The 24,343-nt window shown below is 34.9% G+C and overlaps 2 protein-coding genes across 4 annotated transcripts in view; both read left to right on the top strand.

Moving 5' to 3' along the window:
• LOC144435214 (extracellular serine/threonine protein kinase FAM20C-like) overlaps positions 1–10,416 on the top strand; it is a 36,533-nt gene extending 26,117 nt beyond the window's left edge. For all 3 annotated transcript variants that reach the window (XM_078123795.1, XM_078123794.1, XM_078123796.1), the window contains 7 exons: positions 1,547–1,639; positions 2,599–2,711; positions 3,272–3,452; positions 3,822–3,931; positions 4,518–4,599; positions 5,510–5,569; positions 6,344–10,416. In XM_078123795.1, the coding sequence (XP_077979921.1) occupies positions 1,547–1,639; positions 2,599–2,711; positions 3,272–3,452; positions 3,822–3,931; positions 4,518–4,599; positions 5,510–5,569; positions 6,344–6,614 (910 nt within the window). In that variant the 3' untranslated portion in view covers positions 6,615–10,416. The remainder of the gene's footprint in view (positions 1–1,546; positions 1,640–2,598; positions 2,712–3,271; positions 3,453–3,821; positions 3,932–4,517; positions 4,600–5,509; positions 5,570–6,343) is intronic.
• A 3,136-nt stretch (positions 10,417–13,552) lies between these two features.
• On the top strand, positions 13,553–24,081 carry LOC144435023 (uncharacterized). The gene is made up of 6 exons (XM_078123560.1): positions 13,553–13,681; positions 16,794–17,101; positions 18,016–18,165; positions 18,548–18,844; positions 19,409–19,576; positions 19,846–24,081. The coding sequence occupies exons 2-6, from the start codon at positions 16,873–16,875 to the stop codon at positions 19,926–19,928; spliced, it is 927 nt and encodes a 308-aa protein (XP_077979686.1). The 5' UTR covers positions 13,553–13,681; positions 16,794–16,872; the 3' UTR covers positions 19,929–24,081.
• The last annotated feature ends 262 nt before the right edge of the window (positions 24,082–24,343 follow it).

Below are 24,343 nucleotides of genomic sequence, written 5' to 3'. Positions count from 1 at the left end.
GTAAGGAAATCATGCATCAGATCAAGATTGTCGGAAATACACCGTGACAACCACGCTTGGATAAACTTTGAAAGAATCGACATCCAAAAGATATATGTTTTAGGATGATTAACGTGATGCGGGTTGTTACTATGTATTTCAGTTCCACCTGGCTTACGTTACTATAGTCATAAATATGAACTCATTTTCCAGACATTTGGGCATGAATGACAGATCGATTTATGAAACAGACATGGTGTTATAAATATACACAATGTAACAAAATATACACCTATGAAATTTACACAACTTTGTCGCTGGTTTAAGTAAAAGTCACCGTGACGTAGTTGACATGGCGTAAACACGTATCGATTGTGGTTTTCAATCAGAGTTACCGTGTTGATGATGTTAGTCTTGTTCGATTGCCACGGTAGACCATCTGTATGGTAAGCTTTGGGGGATAATATGCGATCAATATGGCCGCGTTAATTAGATTACCAATATTTGTATACCATTTCCATGGAGTGCTACTGTCTCTTAACATTTGAAATGAAAAGGGAATGTAAATACACGAAAATTGGATTTGAGGGAAGGAGAAAATGAAACAGATGGTATTTGTAATAGGATAATTAAGAAATGGGGACGCCAAAGGAATTTCATTTTTAGAGACTACACTATCAGGAGTTGTAGGGACTTCAACGGAATTGTGGTGTTGACTTCTTTGCCTTTTTCAGTCAGTGTGACCACATCCATGTTATTTACTACATGTACGTCATTGTCAAACTTCGACTGTGCAGCTAAATGTTTGTTGTTGCACTTGGATTTGATGTGATGTTACGGAGCTATTCGAATTCATGCCCATCAATGTGGGTCGATGTTACGCATGTGCAGTATGCAGTGTATAAAGTTTCTCCTATCTCTGATAGTAAATGCTCCTCCAGACACCTGCATGCTTCACGTGAAGAACTCTCACAGCATGAAGCAGTTGTTGTATGAGTAAGCCAAAGTGACTCGATATATCCACGACCCGGCTATATATCTATATATTGATCTCATCGATTGATTGATTGATTGATTGATTTTCCCTACCCTTGGTTTACTTTGTTTATTTTATTATGGAGGCGTGGGGGGGGGGGGCACAAACGGATGACGGAACATTGACGTCACTTACAAAGACTAATGATAGCTATCGAGAGACAGACGTTACATGTAACTATATACGTAAGGCGTCCGCTAGCTGTTGGTGTTAGTCGAGACTGAAAATAGCTAGCCATGTCATAATTATTGCGATATTTGTGGCTTATATTTCAAACAAACGACAGACATGTAAAACGATACAGGAATGAATAGAAATTGGTTTCAAATGAAACAAAATAGTAAATTAAAAACCCTCATGGTTTCGCTATCATGTGTCGTGTTTTCAGCGACTGTATAACGATTTTGTGTGTTACTGCAATGCATGATGGACCTTCTGTAAGCGTCAAATGTCGTACACTAGAGACATATTCAATCGGATTTACCCAATATTAATTTAGTCGTATTTTTTTCTCAAAATCTAATTTTGCAGAGTGCCACGGGATTACCAGACCGTACCAGATCACTTTTACTTCTCAGACATCGAACGTCATAACGCTGAGATTGCTGCCTTTCACTTGGACAGGTACCAACAATACTGACTTTTTTACACCACTTAAAATGATGTTGTTATGTGATAATACAGGGACTGTAAATCAATGTACACAATTAGGCTATACAATTAGATCAGTCAATACGAGAATGTCGTTTTACACAGTTTGGCTACACGTCACTGAGACGTCAAATTCGATTTTCTTTACCAATCTTGATTGTTCGGATTTCGTCATACTTCACCTCGAAGAATGGACGTTTAAGGCAAATTTAATCACTTTTGATGGCGTCCCTGAAATTAATGAACGGTTGTACAGTCAGATTTGGTCGCTATTATTAGCCTTTCAAGGACCCACTTCCTGGCCTACGGATCTAAAATACTATTAGAACTCTACGCTCATATTTCTAACGAATCGGTTCTATTTTTTTTACGGGGAACTGAGCGTTGAGAGAAATGCGTTTTAAAAATAGCTGAAATTTAATTTTTTTTAAAGCCATTCCAACACATTTTGAAAAAATAGGAGAAACTTTGTTTATAAATGTTTTACATGACATGTTCAGTTTTCAATCAGAATTTTGACATTCATCTATAAAGATATCACTAATTCTTAGTATCTGGTGCCAATTTAAGATTTTAGTTCAACGAAAATAGCATTTTTGCTGAACTAATTTTAGTGCTGATTATTTGTTTGAGAAGTTGAAATGGAAGGACATTAATTTATATATTGCATCATTTCTTCAAATAAATTAATGCGTAGGCTTATAACACGACCATTTCTGGCGGGACTGTAAAGTGAGATAACTTTCCATTTTAATATCCATCAGTTTCAAAATGTGTAGTCAAGCTGAGAGATGAAAGGTTCAGGATTTGTATGAAAAGAGATTTGATATTCATCTCAAACAAACAAACAAACAAACAAACAAACAAACACAAATTAGTTATCGTTGCACGTTTGGAGTATAAATTAACCATTCGTACATCTTTGTTTTCAGGGTACTTGATTTCAGACGAGCGCCACCACAGGTCGGTCGGTGGTTGAATATGACGACTGAAATTTATGACCTCGGTGATTCTTCCCTCAGAAAAACGTTCTTCCGTTCCCCCGGTAAGCAATATAAACTAACAAAAAAATTGAAAGCAAAATGAAAAAAAATGCTGTCTGTCTGTCTGTCTCTCTCTCTCTCTCACTCTCTCTCTAGCTCTGTCTGTCTGTCTGTCTGTCTGTCTGTCTGTCTGTCTGTCTGTCTGTCTGTCTGTCTGTCTATCTATGTACAGATAAAATGTAAAATTTACGAGACAAATAAACGTTTTGATTGACTATAGTCTATGCCGCCATTTTGTACTTAGGTTTCAACTTGCTTGTATCGTGTTTTAATGGAGTATAACCCCCACCAACCCCCAACACACACACACACACACACACACACACACACACACACATACATTACTTTTCACGCGTCAATCTGTGAAATTTGATGACGATGTGATTCCAAATGACAAAAATGTCCAAAAAAATTCGAAGAGCAAAATTTTACAAACGTAAGCTTATTTATTTACATAATAAAATGTACATTAGTATGAGTCTTTAATACATTCCGTCTCTATCGTCTGTTTTTTTCATATCAAAGTCTGAAATTCTAATTTCTTTATTTTCTTCCCTTGTAGTAAACAACGTGTGTTTTGTTGGTCACTGTTCATATTACTGTCAGACTGAAACAGCAGTTTGTGGACATCCCGACATGATTGAAGGGTCGTTCGCTGCCTATCTCCCGCCCTTCAAAATGGCGCCAAGAAAAACCTGGCGACATCCTTGGAGACGATCGTACAGCAAACATAAAAGAGCCGCGTAAGTTTCCATAGACCGTTATCACACTTGTTATTTGTTACTGGTTGAGGCTGAAGTATTCAAAAGTGCTTGCAATTGGTCGTCCACCAGTTCTTAGTTCAGAGAGATATTTCAGTCTCCCCCATTATTAGCTCTGGAGATGTTTGTGGCTGATGAAAGTAAAATACACTAGATATTTGAAGCGTATCGAAGATATTTGGTTTTGCTTTGTTCTTATAACGACGAACACTGTAGATTTTGTGACAGTTTTCAATCGAATAGTTATGTTCTTTAAAATTGATCGATATTAGAATAATTCTTCGTTGAATCTTACGACAACTCATATTAACTTTTGATAATCGTATAATTTTAAAATTATAATTTCTTCAGATGGGAAGACGATCCATATTATTGTGAACAAGTCCGATACAAACATCCTTACAACTCTGGACGTCGACTGCTAGATTTAATGGATCTTGCAGTTTATGATTTTCTTACTGGTAAGTTAGATTCACCTTTGACCTCAAACGTCACAGTTTCTATTACAATCGATTGCAAAAGTTTGTGGATACGTTGCAATTTGTCGGACAACTCAATCAATTAATTTTTAAATGTAAAAAAAAATATACAAACCGAAAAACACCTTATCTATTTTATGTTTCTATTTTCTTTTCTTTTTTGATAATTTGGTGATAAAAAATTCAACATTTCAAAAACCTTGGATATTAACAATTGTTGTTTTGCAGTATTTTTTAAAGTGTAAGTTTTGAAAAAGATAACCAAAACTTGAAGATTACAATGTAAAATGTTTCATATATGCTCAGAAAATAAAAACCCAACATAGATCAGAAGGTGGTGAAAATAATTCAGGACGCTTTCTTGTAATCGTTGAAGCCATTGAGCTCATAACTTGTAATTTTCTTGGTGGATAAGCTACTTTCACTTTTGGCCAACGTTCTGCGAGCGTCATCTTCTTTATAGTTTAAAGAGATGCTCACTATTAAAGGAAACACCCGCACATTTCATTTTTAACCAACACTGTTTTTAACATCTCCTAACACGTTTTATTATTTATTCATTGTTTAGGTAATATGGATCGCCATCATTATGAAACTTTTGAAAAATTCGGCAATTATACATATCCTCTCCATTTAGACCAGGGCAGAGCGTAAGTTGAATTCCAACTGTTCCTTCTACCTTAGTTGAAAAGTATTTCGTAATACAACCCACGAAAACAACACCGGTGCGTTTACTTGCTTTCGGTAAGCAGGAAATAGACAAGGTTTATGCAAAGACACACAGTGTAATTAATGTCGGTTGTAGTATAGATGGTAAATCATGGGTAAGTTATCAAAGCAACGGGAACTCAGATCCCGTGACTGCGTTTACTGATAGAACACTACAGGAACTCAGATCCCATGACTCTGTTTACTGATAGAACACTACATGAACTCAAATCCCATGACTCTGTTTACTGATAGAACACTACATGAACTCAAATCCCATGACTCTGTTTACTGATAAAACACTACAGGAACTCAAATCCCATGATTCTGTTTACTGATAGAACACTACAGGAACTCAGATCCCATGACTCTGTTTCCTGATAGAACACTACAGGAACTCAGATCCCATGACTCTGTTTCCTGATAGAACACTACATGAACTCAAATCCCATGACTCTGTTTACTGATAGAACACTACAGGAACTCAGATCCCATGACTCTGTTTACTGATAGAACACTACAGTTATAACATTGAGTACAACTGTTGCATGATGATTATAACTTCCACGGATGTAAACAAACTGATAAGAGCATTGCATGAACCTATATTAGTACCCGCTGATGTCTTTGTATCAGTTTTATTGTTGTTTTTACCTAATTTTGTCTTTGCCTGAAGCAAACGTACTGGCCGGGGTTTTTTTTCGAGGGTTGTATAATATTTACTACAGAGTGCCAGATACGGCTGGTGAATAATTCCTTCATCTTCACAAATTTCGTCAAAACACCAGTGTTTGTTAAATTTGTGATCATCATCATTATCAATATGACAGTAATATTCTTTTTACCTTTCAGATTTGGAAAACATGCACACGATGAAATGTCAATATTGGCACCAATAAAACATTGCTGTTTGTAAGTTTACCTTTAGAATACTTCATTTTGTACACAGCTCTACGAATCCACTTCACTTACTAAATGTTTTCAATTATCATTTCCAGTATTTTCATACTGTAAAAGAATGATGTACTCACTCACTAACTAACTAACTCTATATATCTATCTATCTATCTATCTATCTATCTATCTATCTATCTATCTATCTATCTATCTATCTATCTATCTATCTATCTATCTATCTATCTATCCATCCATCCATCCATCCATCCATCCATCCATCCATCCATCCATCCATCCATCCATCCATCCATCCATCCATCCATCCATCCATCCATCCATCCATCCATCTATCTATCTATCTATCTAAAGTATATACCTATTCATCCATCCATCCATCTAGCTATTGATCTAGCCAGAGATCTAACTATTCGCTATATCTAAAGTGTCTATCCATCTATCTATCTATCTATCTATCTATCTATCTATCTATCTATCTATCTATCTATCTATCTATCTATCTATCTATCTATCTATCTATCTATCTATCTATCTATCTACCTATCTATCTACCTATCTATCTATCTATCCATCCGTCCATCCATCGCTCTATCTATCTATCTATAGATCTATATTTACACATACACTTGTATATATTCTACATATACTTAAATACTCGATAGTTTTGAATTAATAAATTCGCACTTATATGAAATAGTCTTCGATAATCTAATTAAATTATTTTGTTATTTTATCTTTAACACGTACACTTTCTTTCTTCTCTCCAACCAGAATGAGAAAATCTACATACCAACGCCTGGAGGTCCTAGCAACAGAAAAATACAAGCTTAGCGACGTTATGAGGGACTCTATGTACTACGATAAAATTGCACCAGTTCTTTTTGAACCACATCTAGAAGCACTGGACAGACGTGTACAGATTATTTTAAAAATTGTACATTTGTGTATTCAAGAAGAAGGCCTTACCCAAGTTTTAAAACTAGAACCTTCCATCAAGAACTACAAAGAACCAACCAAATACAGTGCAAATTGGTTCTGGTAGACTCTGGTTACAAATCGCTGCATCCATATATGAATTCTCTTCCGCATCACACCAAGTAGCAAATGTACTTAAAGACATTGGATCTAAATCTGAAGGCAGCCAAAGTTTTTGTAGTCCTTCCACTTGAACCGACCCCCAAAAAAGCAATAGAAAGGTCAAAGGTCACGTTACGTGAAGGTCATATTTACATTTACCTTTGGTTATTTCTGGTCTTCCTTAAGTTAGCTTGAGATAAAATTTCAACGCGATCACCAGTCTGTTACAGCTTTACTTCCTTACAAGTGATCGGCGTCAATGCGTAAATTAATGTATGAAATCCCCAGTTTGGCTTCATTTATTGACTACCGTTAACCTATTTAACCTGAGAGGGCGCTGCAATGAAAGTTTATAATCATGGTACACGATCATTATGATTTGTTGTCTTGCTTTCATAGTGTCTATCACAAGCGTATGATATCCATGCACAGGGAAGCCAGGAACTGTGCTACAAACAAACAAACAAACAAACAAACAAAAAACAAACAAACAAATAAATAAATAAATAAATAATAAACATAGACAAACAAACAAGATATGCATGGGTAAATGAAAATGTAACTCATGGATAACTATATATATACATGTATATATGTACATATGGGCCAATAATTCTCACATATCCTGCTCATCACGTGGTGTTTGTATGGTAACACTGTTCCTTGGCTCCCTGTGATTCATGTATTTTTTTAGTTGCCGAGGTCAAAGTTCAATTCCATACTTCAACATTATTACTTGCAAAGTGTTTATTGTACATCGACAGATATCGTCATATCTAGTTAGTTATGTGTTGACTAGTTATGGCTAGTTAATTTAATACAGCGTTGACAAGACTAGTAATGGCTAGCCAGTTACAATGTTGACTAGACTAGTTATGGCTAGTTAGTTAGTTACAGTGTTAAATAGACTAGTTATGGCTAGTTAGTTACAGATTTCAAAACCTGATACCTTCAAACACAGTCAGTTCTGTATTTCATTCATGCCATCACTTACTGTAAACCATATCTTTGACAATTCACATATCCCTGTTACTAAAAGAATTATCAACTTTGACTAAATACAAGTGATTAGTTTTTTTGATCAGATAGCGTCATACCCAACGATGCTTCGCATTGTCGCAAACTACCCCCTCCACCTTTTTACGGCAACAGTAGCTCTCCGTGAAGCCAAGCTTTACAATGATGTCCCAAGTGATTAGAAAGCTTGAACATCTACACTTCAATAGAGGCAAGATGTGTTTTTCAGTTTCTCAAACTAGTGAAGGCTTCACTTTATATCTCAGTGGGTGTCGCTTCGCTAGTGAGATCATTGACAACATTCCGGAGTCCCCCAGGGCACTGTACTTGGGCCGTTACTATTCTTGTGCCACATAAATGACTTACCTGAGTGTGTCAAATCAAATGTTAGACTCTTTGCTGACGACTGCCTATTGTATAGACAGATCAAGACCTATCAGGATCACTTCACTCTGCAAAGAGACTTAGATCAACTGGAAATATGGGCCACCACTTGGGGGATGCGCTTTAATGCCAAAAAGTGCTACATCATGTCTCTTCGAAATAAATCTTCTCATTTCTATACACTGAGTAACTACATATTGCAGCAGGTCACACAAAATCCTTATCTTGGTCTCACTTTGTCAGAGGACATGAAATGGACTCCACATATTGCAAATATCACAAAGAAAGCAAACTCTACATTGGGGTTTCTGAGAAGAAACCTTCGTCATTGTACGCAGTCATGTAAGAAAACAGCTTACATCTCACTAGTAAGATCCATGCTAGAATATGGTTCAGTGGTTTGGGACCCTTACTTACATAAAAACATTGACCGACTCGAACAGGTACAGCGCAGAGCAGCACGTTTCATCACAGGGAACTACAGGAGTAGGGACGAAGGGTGTGTCACCAAAATGGTAAAAAGCCTCGAACTTACATCACTCCAGGATAGACGCACAGCAAACAGGCTAATTTTTCTATACAGGGTGGTTGAGGGCCTAGTACCAGCAATTCAACCAGCGGACTATCTTAAACCCATAAGACCCAAAAGATCTATAAAAGCTAGGAAATTTGCCGACTGTATCTCAGCTAACATTGTTGAACAAAGAGTTACTAACAACTCAAAGTGCTTTGAAATTGACAATTGTAAAACTGCTCAATACAAACAGTCATTCTTTGTAAAAACACTAGTAGACTGGAACCATCTGGACAATAGTACTGTGTGCGCTAAATCTTGTGACGCCTTTAAAATGGCAGTCACTGTCAAAAACCATTCTGACTAAATACTCTCCCCCGGTGTGTTATTCCTTACCCAGGACCTACACCGTAACTATACAGATACAGATAACATGATCTGCATGTGAATTTCGCAAATTAAAATGTCTTCACCATCGTCCTCTTGTAATGAGATCTCGCGAGAATTAAAGCTCATGGGAAGCCATCTTTAATATAGTAATTGTGTTGCCGACTGGAATTAGAGTTAAAAAAAGAGGATATTCAAGGTAAATTTACAGATGGGAAGAGTTGACCGATGTTAAGTTTCAAAATTAAACCTGCGAATGTCGGATTTTTTGTAGACTAATTGGTTTCCATGGTAACTATATGAAGTAGTTCTGTTCTCTGAAAGTAATGGCGTTGAACATTTTTAAACAGATGCACTTGGACTTGCCAATATTTAGAATTTCTAAAAGGTAGCTATTAAGTTAAAAGTCATTTTTATTTGATTTTCAACAACTATTTCCAGCCTAGTACTCAATTAATAGCCACAATTGTAAACATATTTCAAAGGATTTGGAATAATTACATAATCTTTTTTAATATTAATGAAATCTTTACTTCACAATACCATATCGCATAGTACTGTAAAATAATTTTATCACATCGTTTTTATTTCCATTTAAATCATCTCGTGGGGACGTGGGGAAAATTAAAACATTATTTTTTGTGAGACTACAACTTCTAAAAAAAAAACAGTACTAGAGAAAATTGTTATTATTTTTTTGGTGTTTGGTGTGAAAATTCTTTTTACATTTCACAGCTCAAGATATTTCATTATTTTATTGTAACATTTTTAGAGTGTCCTAGACAAAGCTCAACACACAGTCTTAGTGTGATATATGTTCCAAGAACATTTAATTTTGTGTCACAATTTAAACCATGTCAGTTAGATTATTGCATAATTGTAGCATAATGTCAAAAATGTTATTTTTTGTGTCCATATGGATGAGGATTGGGTATTTATGTTAGATTTTTAATTTACAAAACAATTTTATCATCGCTTGCTACTTGAAAAATCAATGTGAAACAACATATGCGAAGCCTTGTAAAAGATTAATATATGTGTAAAATGATTGTTATTGTACGTACAATAACAAACATTTTTACACATTTTTTGTGGCTTTTTGCAATAGACACAGACTTAAACAATGTTATTTGATCCATTTTTCAAGAAGGACGCCATGATAAAAAAATTTTATAAATAAAAAATGCAAAATAAATATCCAATCCTCGTCTATATGGCCACATTAATTAAGACGATCTAAGATTTTCAAGTTGTTTGCAAAAGAAGTTGTCATATCATGCAAATGGATGATTTACTTAAACTGAGACATATTCGTACTTCTCTAGATCATAATTCAGTGGTTGTCCGTGTGCAGCGGAGACAATCAGTGTACAATAATATAATTTGAATATTTTAAATATAAAACAACTGTTTGTAGATTTATGCAAAATACCCGTTTTTTCTGTCAAGAGAAATAAATTTTAAACTGCTATTTTAAATTGGTGAGTTTTCGTTTGTATGTCTACTGAGTTCGTACTTCTCAGGGTGTGGTAGTGTATATTTACCGTTTGTGTTTATCGTGTGCTGCCTGTAAGTCTGTATATGTAATATCTGCCAGGGTGGACGAATTCAGTGTATGAGTATAGTTATTGTATGCTAGCTGGTGCCAGTGTCAAACGCCCCCTGGAACGTCTCTGAAATATACAATGTATATAATGATAATGTAACTATCAACTATCCAGACACCGAGGGCGCCCTTCAGTAAGTTTGAAATCGTGACAATAAATATAGCAATTAGTTCCAGGGGTTTGGTAGTCGTTAACAGTTCGTAGACAATAATCCCAAATTTTTAATTTGATAAACTTGGGAGGACTGGACTTAATATAGCAATGTAACTACGGTATGATGTTAATTTGCTGCCACAAAGTATGCCAAAATATTAACAAGATATCGATGCATTGTCTCAAATAATAGATAGAATATTTGTTGCTTGAACATCTATCATTGTTGGCTAGTAAGAAGTGACTATTACCCCAGCCTAAGAAAGAAGAAGATAAATATAAGGTTTGATTTGATTTGATTTGATTTATTTCAGCACAATAAAATAAACATTCAGTATACAGTTATACAGAAAACAGTTACAACAAACAAAACAAAATTGTGCTGGGATAACACAGAAAAGTTAAAAACTTATTTCCACTGTGGTCCCACATAGAACAGACAAACTCAACTTTACCAAAATACAGATTAAACTCACAAGAGACAAAACAACAATCAATAAAAAAGGAAGTCATCATTTACACATCGATACATTAAATCATAAAAGTATCCTTTCAACCTTTTCTTAAAAAGAGTACTAGAAGTTATGCTCTGTACATTAGTTGGTACTTTGTTCCACTGCACACTGGCTGTATAAACAAAACTATTCTGATAAAACCGAGCCCCGCCTGGAATAAAAATAGAATAGGGACCGGATCTAGTTCTATATACATGACTATTAAAAACCAATGGGTCGGATAGATACTTCGGTGCCAATCCTGTTCTAACTCTATGTACATGGTTGAGCTTAATATATGAAACCCTGTGGCCGACGGGGAGCCAGCCCAATTCTTTGAAATGAGTTGGTTCAATATGAGTCCGCGGTGGCATATCCAGGACAAATCGAATAACCTTATTTTGAGAAGTTTGAAGTTTGTGTTTGCTTTTCATAGTCAAGGCACTATACCAATATGAGCTGGTATAATCCAAATGGCATTGAACTAGACAATTAGCGAGTATAGTTTTCTGATATTAGTATCTAAGAATTTCTTATTGCGATATAAAAACTTCAGACGAGAGTGTGATTTTTTAAGGTCAACTGTAGATGGCGGTATACATCAGCAAAGTGTTGCTTGAACATATAGTATCATTGTTGGCTCAGAAGTGAACGTTCCAGCCTTAAAGAAAAGACGGGGATAAGTATAAGGTCAACTGCAGATGGCAGTATACATCATCAAAGTCAAACAAAACCGCGAAATTGAAACTATTTGCAGTATCAACCGATATTACGTTATAGTTAAAAAATGTCAGTTTCGTTTTTGTTGGCAGTGGTATAACGTGTCCATGACCGAAGCAATTAACATTTTAGAAGATTTATATTATAATGAACGTTTGAGTAGATTATAGATAATTTAGTATAAATATATGAAAAGAAAACACTTGGAAACACTTTCTTAAAACTTTCAACATTTTTTTCGAATCCAATTGGCCAAACGTGTACGTGTTTACAATAGTTCTCAGTCTGGTCAACGTTGATGTTGAATACATAAGGCCATATAAAAACTGCTGGGTTTCTGACAACCTGGCCGACACTAGTTTAAGATATTAATCAAAATACATAAAGGGAGTTTCAAAACGAAAAATTCCAGTACGTGTATACCCCGGGTGTATACTTTCACCATTTTATGGACAATTCATTAGTTCTCTGACATCAGTGAGCTTTCCTCTGTATTTTATGTTGTTTGGCGCGATTTGAGGGAAATGTGGATAGTTTGAGAAAAAGCCATATCCTCCCTTCATGAAAGTTATAGTGATTCCGTGCACATTCCTTGATTTTTTTTAGAATTTCTTTTAGGTTTATTGGTATTAGCATATTAACAACTTTATTCTAAGGGCGTGTACCCCATCCCATTACCATCTGAGTAAAAGCCTTGATGATGTCAACCATATATACCTCATGATATTACAATGTACCTACTCTATTGTTAACTGTTTTGGTTATGATATAAGTACAACCAAGAAAAAACACCAGAGTGTCCGTTTACTTGTGGTAAGGTGTAAACAAAATTGTCTGGTTTCGATTACATTCAAAATAAAATAGGTGGGGTAGGTAGATTTTTTATCTTATTTTTTTAAATTATTTTTTTTTTCATATGGAGTGTCTAGTTAGTAGTTATGTTTTTCTGTTGTTTTTCATATGGTCTTTGTGTTATTGGCTTCTTCTCACAGCCATTACAGATTGGAAGAACAGTTTTATATTGTCTTTTCAGTTGATGTCAGTTTCCGCATCCATTATTTCTTGCGAGACTTCACAATTTTCATGATTTTCTTAATTTTTTTCTCGAATATGTTTTTTTTTTTAAATTAGGGTCGGCGTGAAAAACTAGGTGGGGTCGGGTAACCGGAACCGAACAACTTTTTTATTTGGCCTAAGCAGGAATGACACAACCTGGGTGACACAAGTAACATGCTAATACATGCATATGTTAATACAATATGTTAATACAGTTAATACAATCGAGTACGACTGTTAGTGTTGCATTATAACTTCCACGGAATATAAACAAACTGATAAAAGAGTAACTTGAACCTACATCAGAATCACTCACTGTTGTTTTTGTATCAGCTGTATGGTTGTTTTTACCTAATTTTGTCTTTGCATGAAGTCTTTCCTTGGCTCATTTCGTGCTAGCAAAAGCACTGGTGTTTTATTTTGCGGGTTGTAACATAGTAGCTGTAAGCATGTATCTAATCAAGATATCAATCTGACTGTATCCATGACTTCAGTGTACTAGTACTTCCTGAGAAGGGTCAGAGTTTACCAAACAAATTTAAATGGTCATTAAACAACTCTGCATCCAATAGATGGCATGTAAACAATCATGTGGTCGATATCACATGGCTGAAGTATAAAAATAAGTTTTGACGTCATTCTTAAAGGAATACCAAGACCACTAGGACTTCCACTTCTCGCTATCCCAGGTGTTGTGAAGGTAAATATTCATTTTTCCTGCTAAAATGATATGATTAATCATTGTAACTTTACTTTCGAACTATCAAAACTCGGAACAGCGGTCGCAATTTTCAGTTTTATATTATGACATTCCAAAACATACCAGACAATCGGTGTGACGCAGTAACACTTTTGTATGTTTATGTTTAGTTTTAAACCAGTTATTTCTGAGACGAAGCGTTTCTAGTGACTTTGGGAACATGTTGAACGCACTTATATTGATAATCTAGCTCAAAGCGAAATCTCATTAATTCCTAAAATTTGAATCACGGCGGTTTTTGAAATGGCGATCTCAATTTCATGAGAAATTAGGGTCCTTAATCTGCTCCACATTCACGTTCTCATAGTACAGTAACAGTACAGTACAGTACAGTACAGTACAGTACAGTACAGTACAGTACAGTGCAGTACAGTACAGTACAGTACAGTACAGTACAGTACAGTACAGTACAGTATAATACAATACAATACAATACAGTACAGTACAGTACAGTACAATACAGTGCTAGTGCAGTACAGTACAGTAACAGTACAGTACACAGTACAGTACTGTGTAACAGTACAGAACAGTACAGTACAGTACAGTACAGTATATTTTATTTCTAAAAAAAACCATGAGGAGTCAAAAACAACATACAGAAACAACAAAAACCAAAATAATAGAGCGCTTCAAATTCTGCCACTACGCTTATAAATATTGACAACACCTTTGTTATGTTTGTTGACGATATCCGCGAACTTTGTCCTACTTGTAACTATTATGTTCGAATATGAAAACAACAAACATGAACCAGTATTCTTCTTTGATACAAGGGTGGTTTCTTTGTTTCTGTGCTGCACTCTTGGTCCTTAAAATATAGGCAAGGCAAATCTGAAATCGTAAGAAATGTTTTATGTAAGGAACAAACAAAAGAAACTATAATTAAGACAACAAAATGGCTACAATCACAGCATTGTAAATGTATAATATGGATGTGAATGTGTGTGTGTGTGTGTGTGTGTGTGTGTGTGTGTGTGTGTGTGTGTTTGTAGAAGTATCCATATAGTTGATCAATTGTTAACCTATTACAGCAGAATTGGGTATAGCCGAAAACCTCAATGCAGCTCAGACTATTACATTGTAAAGCAAACAATAAACCGTTTGTTCTTTGCCCGACTATTTGGTGTCTCGTCACGTACGTGTTTTCTCCTAAACTACTTCAAAGTGCGATGCACTGGTCTCATATGGCAGGTCGGAGTTCATGGAGGTCTTGCATTGATAATTTTATGTTTCTCAGATCATGACGCGACCAACGATAAATCGCCTCTCACTACGACAAGATTATAAACAACCACAACGTCACTGACGACTGTCAGATGGTAACCCCATGACCTCATACCTGAGCGAAAAATTATCGTTTTATAATTACTATTATTAGGCTTCTCAAACATGTCGAGATAAAATAAGTTTATCGTTTATTGCTGAAATTCGTGAAACTTAATAAAGTAAAATCCCCCTACGCATATTTATGAACGCAAAATAGACAGTAACCATTTTACAAAATTTTGCAAAACAATGTACTATAAAAACATTATTGGTACATGTACTATAATTGGTTCAATAGCTTGTCTGTCATTTCAAAATTGTGATATCCTTTGACCTCACATCTCGGCAGCTAGCAGCTTTTAAATCAAAACACAGAGTGAATGATCAAAATATGGAAATTGATTTGCAAATGCAAATTGATATCAAATCATATATTTTTTTATTTTTTTATTTTTTCTTCTAAAAATGGAAATTAATTTGAAACTAACTTTTTTTACTGTCAAAATTGATTTGTGATATCAGAAGTTTTCTCGGTTGCCGTAGATGAGAATGTCTTTGTCACTAAAATTGTTATAAAACTGTGATTTATTTAGCATAAGAACTATGGATATACCAGGAGAATATTTCTAATGCTACATGACATGGCATGCATGACTGGTCATTTTCATTGTACACAGAACGATATAGTGTTGTGATTTATTTAGCTGGTTACAACAACAAAACTGTTATGGTTTACTTATTAAGTCACAGAGGAGTAAATTATCACCACCTACACATCTAAACGAACGCAGACATATATGGAAGCCAAGCGAAGTGGTGAGATCAATAGTTCAATTTAGGCCTCAGACTTCCCCATCCCCACCCCCACCCCCATCCCCACCCCTTCTAACTAAATTGGCCAAAATTGATAACTTTTTCAGATTGCACAATCAATTTCAAATCAGTATGTAGTAGTATGTCGTGCTATGAATATAAAGCCAGTGTGCAACGAGTAAAAAATAGTTCTTTTATTGAAACTTTAATTTATTTTATTGCGTCATGCGTTTACTGTTACAGCGAAAATTCTTCCATTTCTCGATTGATGATAATTTTACTAGTAAAAAAATATTTGTATTTAGTTGTACAAAACAGCTTTAATTTCATTGAAAGTAAAATCGTTTTCGCAGGATGAGAACTAAAGGATTAAAAATAAAACCTTCCCCACTCCCAAACTAAAATAATTACGTTTTCTATCCTACATTGAACTTGCCCGCAAACCTAAAATATATTTTTTAAATTGGGCTAAAATGCTGTCAGATGTGAAAAGCAACACGAGTCTAAGAATCAATGGCAAGAAGCTTGTCACTGAATTAATTAAAAATGAATGGAACTGTAAATATAAAGAATATAAAATCTAAAGAATAAAAGTATATGCATGAAGCAAACACACGTCAATTACAGTTCCTAGACTGAATTCAGGAAATCAAAAAAGGAAGGGTGAATAAACTAACAATAATGGCATTATAAGGCAAGTTCTCTCTCAAGTTCAAACCATTAATCGTTATTTATTTTGCATGTAATTTGTATTTTTGTTTCTTTGTGAGTGAAGCTAAAGAGAACTTCCGATGAGGGCAATAACGTTACAACGATGCATATTGAATATATCATTTATTGGTTCATTGTTTATTGTATTGATGCATATTGAATATACGACCATTTATTGGTTCATTGTACTTTAATTTTAATATTTCATAGTTTTGTTTGGTTTTAACTCAGTCCGTTTTGTTTCACCACACCATTTTTTTAGGTTCCTACAATTTGTTCCCCTGGATATAAACTGCGTAACAATTGGCAAGCGAATATATTATATACTTTGTCGGATCGAAATGGATTACACGAACCAAATCAACAAAGTTGGCGTGGGCGTTTGCATTTGCCTATTTATAAACACAGTCGTGATCAATGGGCAACAATTGAAGGATATGGTTGGTCCATGTACAAACGATAGGCAGTGCCAACGGGGACAATATTGTGAAGAACAAATGGGAACGTGTGAGGATTGTGATGTTTTGTACCAATATCGTGACACTGTTGACTACCCATCCAAATGTAAAGGTAAAAATTGAAAACGTGCACGTGTATTTCGGGGGGGGGGGGGGGTTATGTATGGTCAATTAGGGAGACCCAGTGTACATTTTTAACTTCCAGGGACCCCGGAGGATTCTCATCAAGGAGTGTATTTTTCGGTGACCACCGGCTAAAAAATCTATAAATTATCTAGCCCTGAAGATTTCTTTTATTCTATATCTCTCCCCTCCACTTGAGATGCATACTACAGCTGCAGATAACAATGGAAACAGGTATCAAAAAATAAGAATCTGACGTCACCAGAATCAATCGACCAAATAGACACATGAAAGTGGTTCCCTGTCCGATAACACCACATCAATCCTAATCCTTGTGTTGATAAAACAATAAATTATATGAGTTAAAATCAATGTAATGTCAGTAGCCAGGATTCTTCTCAAAAACCAAATTCCTAAGCAGACTGAGCACAGATTAGCACAGTAAAATAATTCTAGTCATAAAAGAGCTGACTGTATTTCAGGTTTTTTAATGGCTAATGAAACACGAATATTTTGGATACCTCCCTAGTTTTTGTTTTTTTCTGAAAATCGTCCGTCTCCCAGGAAGTTAAAAGTGCATTCCTTACTTGAATTTACCATGCCAAATTATCTTTCGGTTATTTTGGTTCTGAGAGCCGTTGAATATTGAATAGATAAGTCAGAATGATTTCATATGAAGTGTTGGCATGAAATGTTGCGTATTCATCTATTTAATGAAAGAAATGACGTCAATCACGAAATTGACATGATGTACATTTCCTGTCATGACAATCACGATTACTTTGTTCACGCCTTTGTTTAATATGTGCATTGTTAGCAGAATCGTCACTTTTTTCAATTAAAAGGCAAATCCAATGCCTTTTTCATTTTTAAACTGACAAGTGTGTATATCTACCTTTTTAGAAAACGCTCTGGACATTTCAACTGAATATTACGGGGGATGCAAGGACGACATTGAGTGCGGAAAGGGAAAGTGGTGCTATGAATTGAAATGCCATGACTGTGCCGAACTAAGAGGCTCAAAAGATGTCTATGAAGACAGATGTCCACAAGGTAAGAGAGGATACAAATTTTACGTGTTAACATAAATAGATAAAAATAATATACAAAGCGGCATTCTCGTAAACCAGAGCTGTTATTTCTTCCGCGACACTGCGAAATACCTGTTTTTGCAGTACGTTTCGACGGTACCGTAAAAGAGGCCGTGGTTAATCATTACGTGATTGCAAGATATTTTGATAAAATTCATTCAGTAAATACAACTGCAAAATGAACTTTTGCAAACCCATTAATTCTTTGTATAGTTACAAAGCCTAATTAACAGTGGTTTTGTTTATTCAGGATTAGTAGTATATCCTGATCCGTGTGTAACTTCCGATCAATTAAACTTCGATAAGCATCTTTTATTTCTTATTATACATGTACATATCAACAGACCAGAAAAATGTCAGCACTGTTACGGATGATCCCAGAGATGTCAACACTGTTATAGATGATCCTTCAAAGACACTCATGGCAAACAAAGTGATGTCAAGCCTCATGGCATCTACAAAAGTGAACGGAATCACGACAACAGAGCATCCCCTGACCGAAAATAGAAAGCCGGTCGTCATAACTACCAATAATACATTGCACATTGCAATCATGGTGACTTTGGCGCTACTAGCACTGGTCGCTGGTATCGCTTTATGTGTCGTATGTAGATGTTCGAAACGGACAAAGTCTCAACGAGGTATAGTTCTTTCTTTCTTTCTTTCTTTCTTTCTTTCTTTCTTTCTTTCTTTCTTTCTTTCTTTCTTTCTTTCTTTCTTTCTTTCTTTCTTTCTTTCTAGTATTATTGATATGTCGACCTGATGATGCTCTGTTAACAGGGCGAAAGCTAGTATTTTTAGGAAACCCTTTATATATATATGTGTGTGTGTATGTGTGTGTATGTGTTCTTACATACATACATACATACATACATACATACATACATACATACATACATACATATACATATGTGACTAGTATTTATGCGGGATCATCTTTAATAATTGTACATATACATGATTGATAACACTGTGTACTGTAAAGAATATTCTATTTAGAATAGGAAGGGTTGGTAATCAACATACGTAAGGTAGTGATACAAAATTACACGTGGAAGGTGGAGAGGCGTTAGATACATAAGTGGAGAAAACATTCTTCACACCGTTGACATTCATTTCAAAAGTAGACTTGACTCTCTTGAGTAAATATTCCCCTTTTTCAAAACAATTGTTAACTTTTTCATGTGATCGTATTCTCCTGACAGGTTATACAACTGTACATCAGAATAATTCAACCTACATCATGATGGATGGAATGAACTTGAACACCTTACGCAATGAAGAGGTTCAGCCGCATCCTGATGATGACGTCGATGATCATATCCATGATGAAACTGAAGAAATATCCTTCGGCACCGAAGAAAATAATAGAGGTGGGACACATGAAACGTAATATTTTGTCAATGAAGTACTGTACACATTACATGTTCAATTACATTTAAAATTTGAGTTTTCCCTCCGACCGTTCACAGTTGACGTCGTATAACAAGGGTCTTAGGTTTCTCTTATACCTAATCATGTTAATTAATAACCATATAAGGATACATTCTAGGATAGCCATGTTTACTTAATACAATCGTAGTAGTGGCATTATATATTGACGTCAAACTCTCTAACAAATAGTTGCTATTTTCATCAACAGATGCCGAAAAGTCTACAGAAGAAAAAGAAGCTTTCGGTATCGAAGAAGGTGGAGAGCCATCTCCATCGGATATGGTGGTTTAAATAAATGATATTTGTGTTTTACACTCTGCTATTATCGAGAGCAGGTGTTCGGACAATAAAGTTCGCTTTGTATTACAATATATATTACGAAAAACCTATGAACCTATAAGCATATAAAATGCATTTACCTTGGACATTGAGATCGCGTATTCTTGACTATTCTTGACAAAAACAATGTTCACATCTTGTATCTTTGAGGAAATACTCTGAATACTGGCTTAATCCTGACAGGAAAATAACGGAGGTCAAGAAACACGATCAGGCTTAAGTTTAATTATGAACTTATAAACCAAGAACCGTTTTTCTTTTTCATTTTGAAAAGAGGATTGATATGTCCAAGGAAAAAGTCAGTCGATAATTATACCTCAGATCACAATAATATATATATATGTTCTGAGGTCACATGCTTCACGTTTTTCTTTGCGCTCAAGACAAGTATCAGAGATTGTCATATTTGCAAAATGTTCATACCACATGGCATGAGATGAGATGAGATGAGATGAGATGAGATGACATAACTTTCAAAAGTGTTTTAAATAAGTAACTTTACAAACTATAGGTTATCGGCGTGGGTTACTAGTAACCCATTGTAGTCTAGTCGCGCAAGATTGTCTTTACTGACGGAGGATTCAATTTGTGGTTATTTTGATAAATAAGTGCTACAAAAGATATTCGTGTATCACCCTTCTGCTAACTGTACATAACTGGAAATATGGCGAAATATCTAGGTGAGATTTTCTATGTAAAAGATTCTTTTAAGTACGAATTGTCTTTTCAGAAATGGAAATGTTACAGTTAGCAGACGATAAAATACTATTGATGTATGACTTTAAGTTTGTTTTGCTGATACTGCAACTTAGCTGCGTTATTTGTTATTGAAATATAATAACAGTCTTAAAGGTTTGCCCAGTAATAGTGAAAGTTTAGTTTTGAAAGCATTGTTGTCGTTAGTATTGTGTAATTTTCAACTTATGTTGTAGTATTTACTTCATTACACAATCGTATTCAATGGTTAACAGTTTCTTGTTTTGACGGTATATTCATAACTAAAGTAATCAGAAAGGTGTAGTGGTACTAATATTTCTTTTGTTGATTGCTATTTGAATACTAAGTAATGAAGCATATGTGCTATATATTTTTCAAATAGTTTTGACGATTAATTAATTTGTAACAGAAACGGTTTTATGAATCAGAATAGGAAGAATTTGTCCATTATTGTTTACAGAGCCAACTCATGTGCCTGCAGTTCATTACCAAGTTGTTAGTTTATTTGTCAATCAATCAATCAATCTATGCATGGAGGTAGGAAGGACTGCCTCCGTGATCTATATGTAAAATATGGATTTTGAGGGTTAAAAGTCTTAATTTACAGTTAGCAAACTGATTTAGTAATACTTGGCAGTCATAAATCCGCCTATTATCTTATGTTGGACACGGACTATAACCTTCACATTACAAGGCTTTTAGATCCAATGTAATGAGGCTTGAAAGCCGATGTTTATGAAAAATACAACGTGAACTGCAGGCATGGTACTTTAAGGATTTCGGGACTACGAATTTAACGACTATAATATGGGATGGCTTGTAAAATAAGGACTGGATAAATAATCATATCTTATTGCAACAAATGTGTTTGTTCGGACACTTTAATGTAACTTATACATATAAAATGTATTTGTGATTTCAAGTGAAGTAGAGAGTAGATAGACATTTTTGGACATCTATGGTAAAGATTTTATTGGCAAGAAGTGTACTAGTTACCTTAAACATACTACAACCCACGAAATGACACCAGTGTATTACCTGAGTGAAGTGAGCTTAGGAAAGGTTTCATGCAAAGTCAAAATTAGCTATAGGTAAAACAATACCACTGGTATTACAAACACAACATGGGTGTCTCTGGTGTAGGTTTAGGCTGGTTTTTTTTATCAGTTTGTTTATATCTGTGGAAGTTAAAATGTAACACTAACGGTAATTGTATTCCAGATGTTAACATGTAGCATTTTATCAGTAAACATACTCGTTGTACTGTGGTGTTTATGCTTTGATAAATTGCCGACGCTAATTTCATTGTATGTCTTTGCATAAAACTTGTCTTATTCTTGCTTACCATGCCATAAGCAAGGAAATGAAACGCACCGCGGTTTTTTCACGGGTTGTAGTAACTCAGACTAGACTACATATCTTACGTTTGAGAAGAGAAGAAAAGTCTACTCTATGATATACTTCAAGTAAATCAGTGATTGCATTGTTCCTAAGGTGTCACAGTACGAAAACCCGTTGGTATTTCGAAAGAATGTGATCGAAATAAAAACGGCTTTCTATATACCACTTGAAGTGCATATGTGTGTAGTACTAGCTATATATACAATATTGAGCTGTACACGATGAGTTATTGTTATGTGTCTAAAACTTCACGATTTCCTTCTAGGCCATCATATAAACACTCTGACACTAGTAGTGAGTACCTGGATAGAAGTTTTTAGAGTATTAGTAAGAAGTGAAGTTGTAAATCATAAGGTTATATTATTTTCAGTTTCTTATAGATTAACCTAGTGGTGTTACTTTTTTAGGGCACATGTGTTGGCAGCTATTATCAGTTGGTGTATTCACATCACTTACGTACACCGTCCATAGACCCTCTCCCAACGTTGATGGAGGGTCTATGCACTGTATAACCGTTCACTCTCACATACATAATATATACATTCAGTCATCACGTCAGAGCATCACGTTTTGTGATTACAATGATATTTACTAATTGACTGATAACATAAACACTGTGGAACTTAGGGGCGCCATTTTAGTTCTCATCCTACAAAAATCGATTTACTTTTAATGGATGTTTTGTACCCCTAAATACAAATATTTCTTTAAAAATGTCAAATTGAGAAATGGAAGAATTTTTGCTATAGTAAGTACATGAAACTAAAATAAAGTAAAGTGTCAACAAAAGAACTATTCTTTACTCACTACATACTGGCTTTGTATTCATAGCACTACATACTACTACATACTGGCTTTGTATTCATAGCACTACATACTACTACATACTGGCTTTGTATTCATAGCACTACATACTACTACATACTGGCTTTGTATTCATAGCACTACATACTACTACATACTGGCTTTGTATTCATAGCACTACAGGCTACTACATAAAATGATTTTAAATTGATTGTGTTGTCTGAAACAATTTTCAATTTTGGTCAATTTAGTTAGAAGGGGACTAAGTGACGACTCGTAGCTCTTGAATAGCACCCTCTGGTGTCGACGATTAGTATCAACGAAGATGTTTTATTATACATTTGATTTCAATTGTATCTGATTAAAAATCCGATGAAGCAGGACGCCCATATTAATTCATTTGGCATCTGTATGTTCAAACTTTTCTTTACTTGTGTACTAAAAACTTAATGAGTCTCCAGTTGAATGTCTTGCTCCTCACAGAAAGTAGAAGCACCAAAATAAACACCAGATATTAGTCATGCCTCTTTCTCCATCATATTTCAATCAGATTACACATTATATCATATATGAGGTTTTTGTAGCTTTATTTAAGCCATTGCTTTTGTTGTGTAACTGTGTAGCTATTTCTACAATGATTATGACGGTTTTCCCCCATTAGCCACTCAGGTGCTACAAACCCTACTTGTGAGCCAGCAAGTCGGGTATAATAAACCCCACCTGCTTGGTTAATGGCTTCATCCCCCGTAATGGTAAACAATGTATTTGAACTAAATAAATGTTTGTGTGTGGCGACTGTAAATTACTATTATGGCCATGGTATCTGTATAAATATGTCAAGTATGTATGTACATGATGTTTTGTGATATCTCTCTTGACTTTTACTTCGAGTGTAATGCTTTGAAGAAATTTTCGTAGAAAACACATAGTTGATTTGAGATTTTGTAGAAGATGTGAATTTATATTTAGTTGATGATGAGATGCATTTTATTTTAGAATGTTCAATTTTCAGTACACAAAGAAAAAAATTGTTTAAAGAATATGATGTAACAATCAGCAGTATTGATAGAAATTTATCTGTTTTAAATATTAATTAATACCAAATCTTCCTCTTGCCATAATTTTGAAAAACTTGTAAAGATATTAATGTGTTAGAGTTAGAAAGAGAAAAAATTGTGTTGTTGTTGTTGTTGTTAATATTGTTGTTGTTGTTGTTGTTTACCATATTGTAGTCACTGACGGTATAAGTTGTGTAATAAAGATGCTAAATCAAATAGGTGTTAGCAAGACATGTGTGACATTTGACCCAATTTTTTGAATGAGATCAGCAATGTGCTGATGCAAAGTGGACTATGGTGGTGATAGATTACTGTGTTGAATTGAGTGCTAATTAATCCTTACGCAATGTTATCAGACACAAGTAGGCCTTAGATCAAGGTTCCACT

This window comes from Glandiceps talaboti, chromosome 5 (genome assembly GCF_964340395.1).
Source record: "Glandiceps talaboti chromosome 5, keGlaTala1.1, whole genome shotgun sequence".
In the NCBI taxonomy this organism is placed as follows: domain Eukaryota; kingdom Metazoa; phylum Hemichordata; class Enteropneusta; family Spengelidae; genus Glandiceps; species Glandiceps talaboti.
The sequence above is the reverse complement of the archived record's forward strand: the minus strand, read 5'-3'. Positions and strand labels throughout refer to the sequence as shown.

Coding starts and splice junctions, on each gene's coding strand:
- LOC144435023 (XM_078123560.1), top strand. CDS start 16,873: ATGGATTACACGAACCAAATCAACAAAGTTGGCGTGGGCGTTTGCATT. Junction 17,102..18,015: donor CTACCCATCCAAATGTAAAG/GTAAAAATTGAA, acceptor CTACCTTTTTAG/AAAACGCTCTGGACATTTCA. Junction 19,577..19,845: donor CACCGAAGAAAATAATAGAG/GTGGGACACATG, acceptor TTTCATCAACAG/ATGCCGAAAAGTCTACAGAA.